This window comes from Argopecten irradians, chromosome 5 (genome assembly GCF_041381155.1).
Source record: "Argopecten irradians isolate NY chromosome 5, Ai_NY, whole genome shotgun sequence".
Lineage (NCBI taxonomy): Eukaryota > Metazoa > Mollusca > Bivalvia > Pectinida > Pectinidae > Argopecten > Argopecten irradians.
Window position 1 is genome coordinate 7,051,131 of NC_091138.1, and position 20,414 is coordinate 7,071,544.

A 20,414-nucleotide genomic window follows, 5' to 3' on the forward strand; every position below is an offset into this window, starting at 1 on the left:
TGAAATCTAATTATGTTTTATTAATAGACAAGGCAATGTTGTTGTTAATTTTGTCAGAGTATGAACGGTTTACTCTGTAACAGAAGAGTGAATTTAACTCATAGATCGGAGTCATTCGGGACGAATATTATCTGTTATCTGGTGGTAAAAGATATTTCATTCCCCCAGAACAAAATTGTATATTCCTTTTTCCCCATGTACAAACATTGAAATGATGAAATAAAGAAAATTTGAAACAATCCTGACTCTATAGAAATCGTCAGCATAAAAAAACGGTATTTGGCAACAGAAATATGTACATGACTATAACAATATCGGCGAGATGAGACGTACGAGTTCCCCTTCCCAAGATCAATAAGATTTTCCTCCCTAATATTTCCTCACCTCTCTAATATTTCCTCACCTCCCTGAATCTGTAAAGAAAAATAGAACAGAAAAACCAACAATAGCAATGTCAGGATCTCAAATCTTCCCGTAAATAAATAATGATAGAAACAAAACAAATCAGAACAATGAACAACACATGGAGTCTCTAGAAGTCGCCAGCTATCTGGAAATGAAATCATTATTCTTTCTCTAAAACCACAAGAGTAGCCTCCCTTCCCACCCTCGGAAACCTTGTGTTTAAACTACGCTCACACCGCAACTTAGCATAGGCTGATTACGTGGGTAGCCGACGATGTCGCCCATATCATTGCTACAGCATAAACCAAAAAAAAGAACACTTTGTCATTTGATGTTTTATATACATTTTCACCAAAACATAACTTAATATCCATTGTAAATATATTCCGTCAAACAACATCTCAAATGTAGTTTTGGCTTGATTATACAACTGTATATATATATGTCTGGAATACAGTAACCAATAACGGCTAAATCAGCATTTCATTCAAAAATCATTTCAACATGGTGATCGCAATTTATAATTACACACTTCAATTTTTAAAAATTTGAAAATTTAGACTTAAAGCTAGTGTGGCATTCATATTAATTCCTGTGCAGTGGTTGTATAAAGAAACACAACTGCTATCAAATTTTAAAGCATTCATGTCTATACTGGCATACAATCAAGCTTAAATACACCAATTTTTATACACTAAAATACAAAGTACTTCTTCAGCAAATCGTGATAAATATAATCAGAACCAAATCTAAAATATCCTAAGTGTAATAAAACAAATGACACTGGTGATATTCTGTCAAACTTACATACAACCCTGATAATAACGTAGGGCGATTTAAACTGACTAAAATAATAAAACAACGTGTACAATGTATTTCGGAATCCATTTTCTTTTTAGGAATATGATAATTACGTCTGGAAAGCAAGGATTCGAAATCAAACATTTGGCCTATGTAATTTCTTGTATAATTTGTTCCTGTCTTCTATGCTAATTGAAATAATTATTTATGGATGCGAAGGGTTTCTGGACTTGGGACCATCTTCAAGGACATTTCTCCTTAACTTAGAATTCTCCATAGAAAAGTATTACAGTAGTTAAGGAAAAACTCTTAAGTTAAAAATGTAATGCTTTCCTATGAGCATAATTGAGTCCTGCTTTAACTACCTGGAAATGCCCCTCCAATGACACCAAATCCGGGAATTGGAAAATTGGTTGAAGCATATGATACAATCAACAACAACAAACGGGCCAACGTATGATGGTGGCAACTAATGAAGCTTTAGCATATTCCAGTTTATATTTACAAATATTAAAAAAAAAAAATACATTGAATTTTGGATATTTGTGTTGTCAGTAAAATTGTTAAAAGATAAAAAAAAACCACTATCATAAATATTAGATAAAGGCACTTATGACATATCCATAACTCGTAATAAGAAAAACAATTTTTCCCCATAGACATGCTTAGATTTGTTATCACCATTTCTGTAAGATATACTTTTACTACCTTATTCGGCTTTTTATGTCTTAAAACAATAAAATAACCAATATTTCGTTTCAATATTATAAAAATAAAAATATATAAAAAAAAAATCGATGAATTAAAATAACACTGTTCACCGCTTCTGTTTGCTGTTATTTAGATGCTAAAATCTAAAAGCGTAAATAAATATACACACAGGTGTTAAATAAAACATGTTAAAGTTATAGCGGTAAAAACTGTTATACTTTTATTCCAAGATAATAGCAGGTGGAAAAGTTTGCTCTGTTCCATTTGTTCTTCAATGAAGCAATGTTTATAGATTGGTTGATTGCCTAATCATTATCATGATTTAATAATTTCTTTAACTACATATGTTGTACATTACTATACAGTAAGCTGTTGTAAAGTTTACTAAAAATACAAAATACAAAAAAAAAGTTCATAGTTATATAAAATCGTGAAAGTCCATAATATACTAGTCATGGTACAAACATTAGAATGTTTATAAAATCTGCCGATGTTGCATGGTCCTTTTCATGGTGACAAGTTTTCAATGATATATAGCAGATGAACATACGGTCACAACAAAGACTCTGATCATGAAACAATCACAAGTCCAAAACTGTCTCAAGTTTAGACTTAGCCTATCAAAGATGACGTTACAAAAAGTTACGTCATTTTTGATTGGCTAAATCTAAATTTGAGTCATTGATTGCTTCATGGTCATGGAGCCTATTATCACAAGTCAAACATAACAAAACAAGATATATCATACTACCAATCAATAAATACTCCAAGTTATGATAGTTAACATACGTCGATGATCCCTTAGCCTCCTGACACGCTTTTACGGTGGCTGTCTGAAAGCGAAAGTAGCGTTAAAATTAGGGACCTTCAAGAAAGAAACGAGCGCTCTGATCGGTCAGAATTTACGTCATCAACCAGTAACGGGACTGTTGTGAAAATTTTTGCCACCACATAGCAGCAGTAGTAAAGCGCCGTAAAAACGGCGGATTCTGTCAAGGCCAGTAAGAAGTGTAATGAATTATCTTGCCTTGACCTGAGAGGATGGATAGTTAATAATGATACCCAAATTATTTTTACGCTAAGAGGTTTTTCTGCAGAAATTCGTAGAAACAAATTGCTTTATATCACTCAAACGTGGGATTACTTTGATTTGATTTCAATTTCTAATTTTGATCCATGGTCATTGGGACATTTGAGTTTTTCTATGACCCATGATACTGAATATGGTCGCGGCAATCTTTTCATAGGCCATAAACATTAGCGCCGCTGTTAGAACTGTTTGTAAAAGCTTTGCTTCCATTCCCTTGTAAAGCCCTTTTGCACCTTGCTGCCTGTTGAAAAAAGGAAGATAGAATGATCACGTGGTCTTGTTTATGCATGCATATTTAGAAATAGTATGATACCCAATAATTTTCTAAAGTTTAACATTCGTTGAGAAATAAGATATTTTCAGAAATTCTACACTATGTACAATTTATAAATGAATACAAGTATTTACTGAGAGCGTGTTCGTGTTACAATAATCTCATGCTATACATATAAACGACATATGTCATCTCGGATGTGCAAGAATTATGGTTTCTTTTATAACTCGCTGAAACACACTTTCGCATGAAAACAATGGCCAGTAGGAAACCTTACATATCTCAGTAAAACATTCACTCATATTTATCTAATGATGAAAAACAATACCACTTATATCTGCGTACCATACAAACATCTCCTACCTATTTACCATTCTCGCTTTTTTTGTTTTGTGATGTTTCGATCATTATTGATTATGGATAGTTATCTGTCCTTACCGTATAAGCTCTTTCAAACAGGATGGTATGCTTGCTGACCTCTCTTCTTTGTTGTACCCCGCCTGTTAGAAGTAAACATAATGGCAGACCAATTGAATCACTAATTTCACATTCTCAATATTCCGGGGGTTATTATCATTGTCATTATGACCGTTATAAAATCGACATTCTTAGTATACTGTTTATATATATTTGACCATAGAAATGATCTTGCTGATATGAGGAATAAGATCACTTCAAATATGTTTCATTATACTTATCGATATTCCACCATTAATGATAATAACGAACATGATTTTTTTTCAAATCAATAGCAAGTCGATTCACTGGTGGTACAATATCCGTGCTTCAAAGAGCATTGTACCGATAAAATAAAACAAATGATTATTTCACTCAAATGGAATAAACAGATTTATGATATCTAAACGAAGAACACTCCGAATTATATTAGTATACATGTATATCAATAGTAGAAAGCTGCATCTCACCCGTAGACGTGACTGTACCACCTGAAGAGGGTAGGTGATGATGGTAGCTGTGGCCTTAGCAATGGCTCCAATGACGAAATACAGCACTCCACTCAGGTCCTATATCAAGCGGAGGACAAAGATTGGCGAAATATTCTGTTGGAGTTTTATGTAGGAACAATAATGCCTAGGACAATACACGACTTTCGTTGCATCTTCGTCAAACGTCGTTTAAATCTGGGGGTCATCTTGAAAAACGACCGTCAATGACGTCATATGGATATTTTACGATGACCCATGTGCCAAAACATTTTCGTTTGGTTTAAACTTTGTTTGTGTCAGGTGTTATACTTTTATCACAATGTGCACTAATTTTTCACTTATCTACTCCACTGTTCCCTTACCTTCGTAGACCACAGCTTTTGGAAGTAGCGTTTTACCATCTCATAGACCATGAACTGTATGGAAGGGTTAGATGCTAGGACGATGGACGGAAGCGTACCATTCCACAGGGCCGATACACCTTCCATCCGTGCAATCTTAATTAAAGCATCTGAAAATACAAAACTATCCTTATTTATGAACTGACAGAAATACTTTAAGCATTCTCTTCATTAGCAACTACTTAATAATGAGGTATTTTACTTTACTTAGAGTTGCGGGCTTCAACTTATTATACAGTTGGTTGGTTTTGCGAGGGATCATTGCTAAGATCGGGAAGATTTGATCAGTGAAACATATACGAAGAAATTGATGAAACATATTGTTTATCCTTACCGAAAAGTTTCGGAATTGTAGTTTCCTGCTTTCAGTTAAAATCGAAAACGCCTATGCGGTACATTTTCTTTGTTAAAACACTATAATTGTAGCGATAAGTTGTTATTGAACAACACAAAGACATCGTCATATCAATAGTAAAGAACTTTGTAACAAGCTTGTTATTGAACAAGACAAAGACATCATCATATCAATAGTAAAGAACTTTGTAACAAGCTTGTTATTGAACAAGACAAAGACATCATCATATCAATAGTAAAGAACTTTGTAACAAGCTTGTTATTGAACAAGACAAAGACATCATCATATCAATAGTAAAGAACTTTGTAACAAGCTTGTTATTGAACAAGACAAAGACATCATCATATCAATAGTAAAGAACTTTGTAACAAGCTTGTTATTGAACAAGACAAAGACATCATCATATCAATAGTAAAGAACTTTGTAACAAGCTTGTTATTGAACAAGACAAAGACATCATCATATCAATAGTAAAGAACTTTGTAACAAGCTTGTTATTGAACAAGACAAAGACATCATCATATCAATAGTAAAGAACTTTGTAACAAGCTTGTTATTGAACAAGACAAAGACATCATCATATCAATAGTAAAGAACTTTGTAACAAGCTTGTTATTGAACAAGACAAAGACATCATCATATCAATAGTAAAGAACTTTGTAACAAGCTTGTTATTGAACAAGACAAAGACATCATCATATCAATAGTAAAGAACTTTGTAACAAGCTTGTTATTGAACAAGACAAAGACATCATCATATCAATAGTAAAGAACTTTGTAACAAGCTTGTTATTGAACAAGACAAAGACATCATCATATCAACAGTAAAGAACTTTGTAACAAGCTTGTTATTGAACAAGACAAAGACATCATCATATCAATAGTAAAGAACTTTGTAACAAGCTTGTTATTGAATGTAGGCTACAAGTCCACTTCTGAGAATGACCATGAGCCGGGTGATGACCTGCATTTATGTACGAGTCAATCGCGACAGTACGGTGCGTTTACTCTTTATTATTCTGGGGGTAATTTCTTTCGCTGATGTGATATTTTTCATTTGTTATTTTCTTCATTTCTATTGTTTCATCATCAAATACCAATAACGAAAAACCGTCCATTTCCTGGTCAACATGACAATGAGAATATGACAAAATAAATATGATATTCAACTGTAACACTGCTGTATACAATCTCTGATAAAACACGTGTCTCATAAATGTTCTTTGTATTTTCAACAATTTTAAATATGTTTAAATCAAACTTACTATTACAGACTGAAAAACCCAAAAGTTTTAACAGCTTAATGATGCAAGATAACAAATGAGAATCTGTTTATATACCTGTCAAATATATCATCCATGAATTACACTATACAGGTAGATACAAAAGTTGTCATAGTCAACATAATTACTTGCAGTTCCCGTTGCCCGGTACAGCTAAAAAACATGCTTGTTAATATGACATTAATTAGGTTGACCAAAATATCCATTGCCTTGGTTGTACTAGCCTTGCTTAAGTTACCTCGATGTTCTTGGCAGCGGAAGCATCCGAAACATAGATCACATCTATTTTAATTTGTTTTGTACTATACTTCATTATATGGGGATGGTTAATGAGCTGTGACAAAGTCGTTTTCACTATTTGTAGCTTTCATATTCCTTAATAAGAACCATTTACTGGATACGGCTCAATGATTTGTTCCGTACCATTATCAATAATAATGAAAACGGCGCCAACCTATCGTGTACTATTCTTGGGTCATATACTTTATTGTCCATGAAACCATATGTCACACAGTCTAATGATGCTAGATCATGCTGTACCAAGTCATCAATCGAGATAATTATTTTAAGGATGCATCAATACAAACTACATGTAATTGTCTGTAATTATACAGTTATACAGTCTGTAGTCATATAATCGTAGTCACAAATCGCCCCCGTGACCTTACACAACAGTATAATCTTATTCACACACAACCACCGTGACCTTACACACACCTCCACCGTGACCTTACACACATCTCCACCGTCACCTTACACACAGTATAATCTTAGTCACACACCACCACCGTGACCTTACACACACCACCACCGTGACCTTACACACACCTCCACCGTGACCTTACACACAGTATAATCTTAGTCACACACCACCACCGTCACCTTACACACACCTTCACCGTCACCTTACACACACCTCCACCGTCACCTTACACACACCTCCACCGTCACCTTACACACAGTATAATCTTAGTCACACACCACCACCGTGACCTTACACACACCACCACCGTGACCTTACACAGCAGTATAATCTAATTCACACAAAACCACCGTGACCTTACACACACCTCCACCGTGACCTTACACACATCTCCACCGTCACCTTACACACACCACCACCGTGACCTTACACACAGTATAATCTTAGTCACACACCACCACCGTGACCTTACACACACCACCACCGTGACCTTACACACACCTCCACCGTGACCTTACACACAGTATAATCTTAGTCACACACCACCACCGTGACCTTACACACACCTCCACCGTCACCTTACACACACCTCCACCGTCACCTTACACACAGTATAATCTTAGTCACACACCACCACCGTGACCTTACACACACCACCACCGTGACCTTACACACAGTATAATCTTAGTCACACACCACCACCGTGACCTTACACACACCTCCACCGTGACCTTACACACAGTATAATCTTAGTCACACACCACCACCGTGACCTTACACACACCACCACCGTCACCTTACACACACCACCACCGTCACCTTACACACACCACCACCGTCACCTTACACACAGTATAATCTTAGTCACACACCACCACCGTCACCTTACACACACCTCCACCGTGACCTTACACACACCACCACCGTCAACTTACACACACCACCACAGTGACCTTACACACACCACCACCGTCACCTTACACACACCACCACCGTCACCTTACACACAGTATAATCTTAGTCACACACCACCACAGTGACCTTACACACAGTATAATCTTAGTCACACACCACCACCGTGACCTTACACACACCACCACCGTGACCTTACACACAGTATAATCTTAGTCCACCACCACCCACCACCACACCTGACCTTACACACACCACCACCGTGACCTTACACACAGTATAATCTTAGTCACACACCACCACAGTGACCTTACACACAGTATAATCTTAGTCAAACATCACCACCGTGACCTTACACACACCTCCACCGTGACCTTACACACAGTATAATCTTAGTCACACACCACCACCGTCACCTTACACACACCTCCACCGTGACCTTACACACACCACCACCGTGACCTTACACACACCACCACCGTGACCTTACACACAGTATAATCTTAGTCACACACCACCACCGTGACCTTACACACACCTCCACCGTGACCTTACACACAGTATAATCTTAGTTACACACCACCACCGTCACCTTACACACACCCACCGTACCTTACACACAGTATAATCTTAGTCACACACCACCACCGTGACCTTACACACACCACCACCGTCACCTTACACACACCTCCACCGTCACCTTACACACAGTATAATCTTAGGTACACACCACCACCGTGACCTTACACACACCCCACCGTCACCTTACACACACCTCCACCGTACACCTTACACACACCTCCACCGTACCTTACACACACCCCACCGTCACCTTACACACACCACCACCGTCACCTTACACACAGTATAATCTTACACCCCACGTCACCACACACACCACCACCGTGACTTACACCTTACACACACCTCCACCGTCACCTTACACACACACCACCACCGTCACCTTACACACAGTATAATCTTAGTTACACACACCACCACCGTGACCTTACACACACCTCCACCGTGACCACACCACCACCGTGACCTTACACACACACCGTGACCTTACACACACCTCCACCGTGACCTTACACACACACCACCGTACCTTACACACACCACCACCGTGACCTTACACACACCACCACCGTACCTTACACACACCTCCACCGTCACCTTACACACAGTATAATCTTAGTCACACACCACCACCGTGACCTTACACACACCACCACCGTGACCTTACACACAGTATAATCTTAGTTACACACCTCCACCGTGACCTTACACACACCACCACCGTGACCTTACACACACCACCGTGACCTTACACACACCACCACCGTGACCTTACACAAAGTATAATCTTAGTTACACACCTCCATCGTGACCTTACACACACCTCCACCGTGACCTTACACACACCCACCGTCACCTTACACACACCACCACCGTGACCTTACACACACACCACCGTGACCTTACACACACACCACCACCGTGACCTTACACACACCACCACCGTGACCTTACACACAGTATAATCTTAGTTACACACCTCCACCGTGACCGTACACACACCACCACCGTGACCTTACACACACCACCACCGTGACCTTACACACAGTATAATCTTAGTTACACACCTCCATCGTGACCTTACACACACCTCCACCGTGACCTTACACACACCACCACCGTGACCTTACACACACACCACCGTGACCTTACACACACACACCTCCACCGTGACCTTACACAACCTCCACCGTGACCTTACACACAGTATAATCTTAGTTACACACACCACCACCGTGACCTTACACACACCACCACCGTGACCTTACACACCTCCACCGTACCTTCAACAACAGTCACACACACCACCGTGACCTTACACACACCTCCACCGTGACCTTACACACAGTATAATCTTAGTTACACACCACCACCGTGACCTTACACACACCTCCACCGTGACCTTACACACAGTATAATCTTAGTTACACACCACCACCGTGACCTTACACACACCTCCACCGTGACCTTACACACACCACCACCGTGACCTTACACACACCTCCACCGTGACCTTACACACAGTATAATCTTAGTTACACACCACCACCGTGACCTTACACACACCCCACCGTCACCTTACACACACACCCACCGTCACCTTACACACACCACCACCGTACCTTAACACACCACCACCGTCACCTTACACACACTCCACCGTGACCTTACACACACCACCACCGTCACCTTACACACAGTAAAATCGCACTTCACACACCACCACCGTCACCTTACACACACACGTAACACCGCGACCTTACATACACCACCACCGTCACCTTACACACAGTAAATCTTACACACACCACCACCGTGACCTTAACACACACACTCCACCGTCACCTTACACACACCACCACCGTCACCTTACACACAGTAAAATCGCACAGTCACACACACCACCGTCACCTTAACACACCACCGCGACTTACATACACCACCACCGTCACCTTACACACAGTATAATCTTAGTCACACACCACCACCGTCACCTTACACACACACCGTCACTTACAACACACACCACGTCACCTTACACACAGTAAAATCGCACAGTCACACACCACCACCGTCACCTTACACACACCTCCACCGTCACTTTACACACACCACCACCGTCACCTTACACACAGTAAAATCGCACAGTCACACACCACCCACCGTCACCTTACACACACCTCCACCGTCACCTTACACACACCACCACCGTCACCTTACACACAGTAAAATCGCACAGTCACACACCACCACCGTCACCTTACACACACCTCCACCGTCACCTTACACACACCACCACCGTCACCTTACAGTAAAATCGCACAGTCACACACCACCACCGTCACCTTACACACACCTCCACCGTCACCTTACACACACCACCACCGTCACCTTACACACAGTAAAATCGCACAGTCACACACCACCACCGTCACCTTACACACACCGTAACCGCGACCTTACATACACCACCACCGTCACCTTACACACAGTAAAATCGCACAGTCACACACCACCACCGTCACCTTACACACACCGTAACCGCGACCTTACACACACCACCACCGTCACCTTACACACAGTAAAATCGCACAGTCACACACCACCACCGTCACCTTACACACACCGTAACCGCGATCTTACATACACCACCACCGTCACCTTACACACAGTAAAATCGCACAGTCACACACACACCACCACCGTCACCTTACACACACCTCCACCGTCACCTTACACACACCACCACCGTCACCTTACACACAGTAAAATCGCACAGTCACACACCACCACCGTCACCTTACACACACCTCCACCGTCACCTTACACACACCACCACCGTCACCTTACACACAGTAAAATCGCACAGTCACACACCACCACCGTCACCTTACACACACCTCCACCGTCACCTTACACACACCACCACCGTCACCTTACACACAGTAAAATCGCACAGTCACACACCACCACCGTCACCTTACACACACCGTAACCGCGACCTTACATACACCACCACCGTCACCTTACACACAGTAAAATCGCACAGTCACACACACCACCACCGTCACCTTACACACACCTCCACCGTCACCTTACACACACCACCACCGTCACCTTACACACAGTAAAATCGCACAGTCACACACCACCACCGTCACCTTACACACACCGTAACCGCGACCTTACATACACCACCACCGTCACCTTACACACAGTAAAATCGCACAGTCACACACCACCACCGTCACCTTACACACACCTCCACCGTCACCTTACACACAGTAAAATCGCACAGTCACACACCACCACCGTCACCTTACACACACCACCACCGTCACCTTACACACACCGTAACCGCGACCTTACATACAACACACCGTCACCTTACACACAGTAAAATCGCACAGTCACACACCACCACCGTCACCTTACACACAGTAAAATCGCACAGTCACACACCACCACCGTCACCTTACACACATCGTAACCGCGACCTTACATACACCACCACCGTCACCTTACATACAGTTCAATCGCACAGTCACACACCTCCACCGTGACCTTACACACACCGTAACCGCGACCTTACACACACCACCACCGTCACCTTACACACAGTAAAATCGCACAGTCACACACCACCACCGTCACCTTACACACACCGTAACCGCGACCTTACATACACCACCACCGTCACCTTACATACAGTTCAATCGCAGTCACACACCTCCACCGTGACCTTACAAACAGTATAATCGTACAGTCACACATCGTCACCGTGACCTTACATACAATTCAATCGCACAGTCACACACCTCCACCGTGACCTTACAAGCAGTATAATCGTACAGTCACACATCGTCACCGTGACCTTACATACAGTTCAATCGCACAGTCACACACCTCCACCGTGACCTTACAAGCAGTATAATCGTACAGTCACACATAGACACCGTGACCTTATATACAGTTCAATCGCACAGTCACACACCTCCACCGTGACCTTACAAGCAGTATAATCGTACAGTCACTCATCGTCACCGTAACCTTACATACAGTTCAATCGCACAGTCACACACCTCCACCGTGACCCTACAAGCAGTATAATCGTACAGTCACACATAGACACCGTGACCTTACACACACCGTCATCGTGACCTTACACACAGTATGATCGTACACATCTCGAGACACAAGCTTGATCACTTCAGCAGTTTTACATTTTTTGGCATTCGAGTACAGTATACGGAAACAGAAGAATAATCTATAAAGTTTTTCAGCTGACTAAGTACAGCATCCAGACTTCGACAAATGATAAAGAATAAGTGCCACGCGTTCTAATTATACAGTCGTTGGAAAAGCATCATTTGAACAAAATTACCAATAGGCTATCATTAAAAGGAGTAAAATTAAATGAAAACTTTGACAATCAATTAACGTAAGAAGATTTCACATCAATTATGTGTCAATTATCCAGCAGGTTCTGAGCACAGTTCTACAGAGGAAATGAATCGTTAGTTACACGAAATAATACATTATGTTTCTCAACTGTGTCAATTCTATGACGACTATGCCTTCAAGATTGAGTTGAGACTTAATAATGCATTTTCACTTATCTATTCCAGCATGCACCTGGCTAGAAATCAATAAACACACAGTGATACAATCACCTGTTCAATATTTAAACACCCATGAGGATATATAGAAGTTATGTTGTTTACCCTATCAGTCCCGTGTTCTGCCTGTAGTACTCAAGTAAACCAAAATCTAAACTCTAACAGGAGACCAGCCAGTGCCGCTGGATCACCTACCACGTGGAACATGCAGCACGCAATTAATCTACACGATGTTTAATTTGTGTTCGAAAACCGTGGCATAATTAGCTCGGATGACTATCTATTAACGAACTGTTCTACCAGGGTGACAATTTACCTGAGAAACAAAGAGAGATGAAAGAGATGTCGACATTCATTAGCTATGACGATACAACTGAAATGAGTATGTGCATTTTAAACATACAAAACACATATTGATTTTAAATATAATAGTTACGACTGTCAAATAAAAGGACGACACAGTATTATTCCTACTGCTGTGTGTTGAAACATCCTCAGACGTGATTCTTATTCTACAAACACCAAGGCTCCGGGCAACTAACTGTGAGTAGCTCTGTCATTTCTACATTTAATTCGAGTATTATGTTTTGTCAACCAATATTGATATAAGGTAAGAGCTGTAGATCTTTCACAGTAGTAAGAATACAAAATTAATCATATCTAAAATGTTTAATCGATATGTCTTCAGCATCAATTAAACACATTTGGCTCAATATAAAACATCACTCTATTGCTTTAAAAAAAATGCATTTTAGAATTTAAAAAAAAACCTACACAAGCAAAAACAGTAGGAACTTTTTTCAAATAAAAGAATGCATTCTAGAATTAAAAAAAACCTACACAAGCAAAAACAGTAGGAACTTTTTTCAAATCAAATAAGCAGTATTTTTTTTTTGGGGGGGGGGGGAGGTTGATTTTCAAGGCTTTCGATTCTAAACAAAATAAACCGGTAACAGCTCACATAAGTGAACTGAAACTGAAATAGCTATTGTATGTCCACTATACCAATACTACCCATTGAAACAGCAATCATATGTTTGAACAATATTTATTTTTCATTTTGATAACTCTTATTATTACTAAAGCCATTAACACGCTGATGTATTTACATGGTACGTTACATTATACACAAAGCAATTAATGTAGTACTCTTACTAACCAGACAAGCTGCCAGATCAAACTTTCTACCTGTATATGTTAAATAGTAAATATTTACAATTGCCACTGTTTCTGTATCGATAAATTAAGTTGGGGCAGATCTGTTTATTTCCCAATAACTTGAGTACAGAACGTGACCCGATTCGGTGCGTATGGATACATGTAAACATTGACGGGCGTTCTTTGACATTCCACAAAATCACGTGTCAATGTTTACAAATAACACATGTACGTGACAATCGGAGACAATAAAACAGATTTAATTCTTTAAATGTCTTATTTTTATTTGACCTGAATAAAATAAGTGAAATATAAGACGATTTTTTTGACGTCATAGATAAAAGGGTGGATGAAGCTGTCAGTCAACGGCGCCTTTTTCTGAAAGGCTGTTGCACGGTTAGACATGATCATGACGGCAGTATAATTTTGACGGCGAATAGCACACAGTAAATAATTGTATCTGATGTTTTGGTTGATTTTATTGTTTAAAGAAAATATTGTAAATATAAGGATTAACCTCTTGCTTTGTTAGGTTATGAGATGATAAACCCAATGGAGCAGTCGGTAAATTGTACGTCAATTTACCTCGTGCGATTACTTTCGGGTCCAAGTAAATTCACGAAAGTGTGTCATAAAAAGTTACATATGTAAAGCGTTTATATGGACAGCACTGTCAATTCAATTTTTAAATCCGTTTAAAAGGTTTAAAGTAATCGATACTTACCTTGGATTCCATTATACATAGGCATCTTCTTCTCCCGATATTTCTCGGTCTGGAACTTGGCCCCTTGTAGCTTTAGCCGGGTGTTCACTACCCATAACGGAGTGGTTACCAGGACGTTGATTACTCCTACAGAAGTAAGGGTCAGGTGGATACAGTACTTCTACACAAGTAAGGGTCAGGTGGATACAGTACTCCTACACAAGTAAGGGTCAGGTTGATACAGATGTAGAGTTAGACAATGTTCAACATAACACAGGTCTTAGTGAACACACAATTAGACGATATACAGAATAAACAGCTTAATACAGATGTAGAGTTAAACAATGTTCAACATAATACAGGTCTTAGTGAACACACAATTAGACGATCTATAGAATGAACATAACACGTTTGTTACTGAACACACAATTAGACGATCTATAGAATGAACATAACACGTGAGTTACTGAACACACAATTAGACGATCTATAGAATGAACATAACACGTGAGTTACTGAACACACAATTAGACGATCTACAGAATGAACATAACACGTGAGTTACTGAACACACAATTAGACGATCTATAGAATGAACTTAACACGTGAGTTACTGAACACAACAATTAGACGATCTACAGAATGAACATAACACGTGAGTTACTGAACACACAATTAGACGATCTATAGAATGAACTTAACACATGTGTTACTGAACACACAATTAGACGATCTATAGAATGAACATAACACGTGAGTTACTGAACACACAATTAGACGATCTATAGAATGAACATAACACATTTGTTACTGAACACACAATTAGACGATCTACAGAATGAACATAACACGTGAGTTACTGAACACACAATTAGACGATCTACAGAATGAACATAACACATTTGTTACTGAACACACAATTAATTAGACGATCTATAGAATGAACATAACACGTGAGTTACTGAACACACAATTAGACGATCTATAGAATGAACTTAACACGTGAGTTACTGAACACACAATTAGACGATCTATAGAATGAACTTAACACGTGAGTTACTGAACACACAATTAGACGATCTATAGAATGAACATAACACATTTGTTACTGAACAAACAATTAGACGATCTATAGAATAAACATAACACGTGAGTTACTGAACACACTTAGACGATCTATAGAATGAACATAACACGTGAGTTACTGAATACACAATTAGACGATCTAAAAATGAACATAACACATGTGTTACTGAACACACAATAAGGCGATCTATAGAATGAACATAACACATTTGTTACTAAACACACAATTAGACGATCTACAGAATGGACATAACACAAGTGTAACTGAACACACAATTAGACGATCTACAGAATGACATAACACAAGTGTAACTGAACAAACAATTAGACGATCTATAGAATAAACATAACACGTGAGTTACTGAACACACTTAGACGATCTATAGAATGAACATAACACGTGAGTTACTGAATACACAATTAGACGATCTACAGAATGAACATAACACATGTGTTACTGAACACACAATTAGACGATCTATAGAATAAACATAACGCGTGAGTTACTGAATACACAATTAGACGATCTACAGAATTGACATAACACAAGTGTAACTGAACAAACAATTAGACGATCTATAGAATAAACATAACACGTGAGTTACTGAACACACTTAGACGATCTATAGAATGAACATAACACATGTGTTACTGAACACACAATTAGACGATCTACAGCATGAACATAACAGGTGAGTTATTGAACACATAATTAGGCGATCTATAGAATGAACATAACACGTGAGTTACTGAACACACAATTAGACGATCTATAGAATGAACTTAATACATGTGTTACTGAACACACAATTAGACGATCTACAGAATGAACGTAACACATTTGTTACTGAACACACAATTAGACGATATACAGAATGAACGTAACACATTTGTTACTGAACACACAATTAGACGATATACAGAATGAACATAACACGTGAGTTACTGAACACACAATTAGACGATCTATAGAATGAACTTAACACATGTGTTACTGAACACACAATCAGACGATCTACAGAATGAACGTAACACATTTGTTACTGAACACACAATTAGACGATATACAGAATGAACATAACACGTGAGTTACTGAACACACAATTATACGATCTATAGAATGAACTTAACACATGTGTTACTGAACACACAATTAGACGATATACAGAATGAACATAACACGTTTGTTACTGAACACACAATTAGACGATCTATAGAATGAACATAACACGTGAGTTACTGAACACACAATTAGACGATCTACAGAATAAACATAACACGTGAGTTACTGAACACACAATTAGACGATCTATAGAATGAACTTAACACGTGAGTTACTGAATACACAATTAGACGATCTATAGAATGAACTTAAACACATGTGTTACTGAATACACAATTAGACGATCTATAGAATGAACTTAACACGTGAGTTACTGAATACACAATTAGACGATCTATAGAATGAACTTAACACGTGAGTTACTGAACACACAATTAGACGATCTATAGAATGAACATAACACGTAAAGTTACTGAACACACAATTAGACGATCTATAGAATGAACTTAACACATGTGTTACTGAATACACACAATTAGACGATCTATAGAATGACTTAACACGTGAGTTACTGAACACACAATTAGACGATCTACAGAATGAACATAACACGTGAGTTACTGAACACACAATTAGACGATCTATATAGAATGAACTTAATACATGTGTTACTGGACATAATTAGACGATCTATAGAATGAACTTAACACGAGATTTACTGAACACACAATTAGACGATCTACAGAATGAATATAACACGAGATTTACTGAACACACAATTAGACGATCTACAGAATGAATATAACACGTTTGTTACTGAACACACAATTAGACGATCTACAGAATAAACATAACACGAGATTTACTGAACACACAATTAGACGATATACAGAATAAACATAACGTTTGTTACTGAACACACAATTAGACGATCTACAGAATAAACATAACACGAGAGTTACTGAACACACAATTAGACGATCTATAGAATGAACTTAACACGAGATTTACTGAACACACAATTAGACGATCTATAGAATGAACATAACACGAGAGTTACTGAACACACAATTAGACGATATACAGAATAAACATAACACGTTTGTTACTGAACACACAATTAGACGATCTACAGAATAAACATAACACGAGAGTTACTGAACACACAATTAGACGATCTATAGAATGAACTTAACACGAGATTTACTGAACACACAATTAGACGATCTATAGAATGAACATAACACGAGAGTTACTGAACACACAATTAGACGATCTACAGAATAAACATAACACGAGTGTTACTGAACACACAATTAGACGATCTATAGAATGAACTTAACACGAGATTTACTGAACACACAATTAGACGATCTATAGAATGAAACATAACACGAGAGTTACTGAACACACAATTAGACGATCTACAGAATAAACATAACACGAGAGTTACTGAACACACAATTAGACGATCTATAGAATGAACATAACACGTGAGTTACTGAACACACAATTAGACGATCTATAGAATGAACATAACACAGGTCTTAGTGAACACACAACACACAATTAAACAGCTAATAACAGATGTATAGTTTAATCAATGTTCAACATAATACAGGTCTTAGTGAACACACAATTAGACGATTTACAGAATAAACAGCTTAATACAGATGTAGAGTTAAACAATGTTCAACATAATACAGGTCTTAGTGAACACACATATTAGACGATCTATAGAATGAACATAAAACACGTGTGTTACTGAACACACAATTAGACGATCTATAGAATGAACATAACACGTGAGTTACTGAACACACAATTAGACGATCTATAGAATGAACATAACACGTTTGTTACTGAACACACAATTAGACGATCTACAGAATGAACATAACACAGGTGAAATGCTTTATTAAACTAAGTTAACTGGTTATACAGTAAAAATAGGCAGTTTAACTTTTATAAGTAATCGGTAAATATTGCTAAATATAGTATATAATGATTCTCTGGAATAATTTGGGTACAATTCAAGGAACTGTAGAACAAACGATGGACTAGGATTTTTATCACCGACCACAAGTTGGATGAATTTTTAGCGTACGAGGGAAATGGTGATTACATATTAAAGGCTGTTATAATGCTAAAAAAATAATCATTGGTACGGAAAGCAGGCATTTTTTTTTGTATAATTAATCTCTCCTTCTCATTATCTATAAGCCGAAACAAGATACACAACACTTGTACAGGGAAGTATCGATATCACAGCGATATACTCCTAAGGGAAATCAATCTACTGAATTTAACAGCTTTTTGAAATTCTAAAGCGATATACATGTACATACCTTGCCATGAATGCAAAGGTGAGATCCTTGAGAGCATCAGGTTTACCCGTATGACCCAGAAATATCGCCTTTAGCCCGTTGTATGTGTAGAAGTAGAGACAAAGTTTGAGCAACAGAGCGATGTGAGTACCGGCATCAAGCCTCTGTACAGGGACAATCTGTCAATACAAACATACCGTGTGACGTGTCTCCGGTCCGAAATTGACAATATTATTGAACGCATTGGTGCTCTGATTCGGTATCTTAATCATGAACCTATATGTTTATATATTTTTTAATAATTTATTTGATGTTACAATAGCAAGACGAACTTTTATGACATTTAAGGACAAAGTTCGTCTTGCTATTGTAACATCAAATAAATTATTAAAAAATATATAAACATAACAATAGGTAACGCTATCATATTGAAATGTTACTTTTGTTTTTTGTCAATCTAATTAAAATTAAACTTGAAACGATGTTTTTTCGATACGCTCTAATGGTCTGTGATACTCTCAAATACTTTAGATTATATCCGCTCTACTATGATGTTCTACGATGTTAAAAAGCTCCAATCCAATTTGTAGCCTATCTAATATAATGTGGAACGTATCGCAAAACATCGTAGTGAAGCGGAATTGCAGGTCTAATTCTAGATAGTGTCTATCGTTATTTACTATTTCTATATAGTTCGTTTTACATTAATGGCCGATCCTATGCGAAATAAAATTGTGTTAAAATGTGACAGAGAAATCCTTACTCTCAGGCAACTTCTTTGTTGTCTTGCATTCAGCAGAGCGAATTGCTATACAGCAAAGAAAACCACAAGAAAACCCATATCTCAGACGTATTGTTACCAATATCAGTTTTATCTTGATAAATGTACTAAATCATACTTACATGCCTTCCTCTCTGGCTATATCGGCCATCACAACAGGGGAGTGTTTGGCTTTCCGCTGGTCATCAACTTCATCGGGTGAAAATAAAAGAG

General features: G+C 38.5%; 2 protein-coding genes across 2 annotated transcripts in view; one reads left to right on the forward strand and one right to left on the reverse strand.

Annotated features, from left to right (window-relative positions):
• Nucleotides 1-20,414, reverse strand: part of LOC138322743 (peroxisomal membrane protein PMP34-like) — a 26,013-nt gene continuing 5,599 nt past the window's right edge. The window contains 8 exon segments of the mRNA XM_069266825.1: nt 1-3,248; nt 3,720-3,781; nt 4,208-4,306; nt 4,591-4,739; nt 14,966-15,092; nt 19,444-19,536; nt 19,539-19,599; nt 20,324-20,390. Coding sequence (XP_069122926.1) covers nt 3,098-3,248; nt 3,720-3,781; nt 4,208-4,306; nt 4,591-4,739; nt 14,966-15,092; nt 19,444-19,536; nt 19,539-19,599; nt 20,324-20,390 — 809 coding nt within the window. The 3' untranslated portion in view covers nt 1-3,097.
• LOC138322744 (uncharacterized) overlaps nt 13,249-20,414 on the forward strand; it is a 23,431-nt gene continuing 16,265 nt past the window's right edge. The window contains exon 1 of the mRNA XM_069266826.1: nt 13,249-13,626. The gene's annotated coding sequence lies outside the window, so the exon portion shown is untranslated. The remainder of the gene's footprint in view (nt 13,627-20,414) is intronic.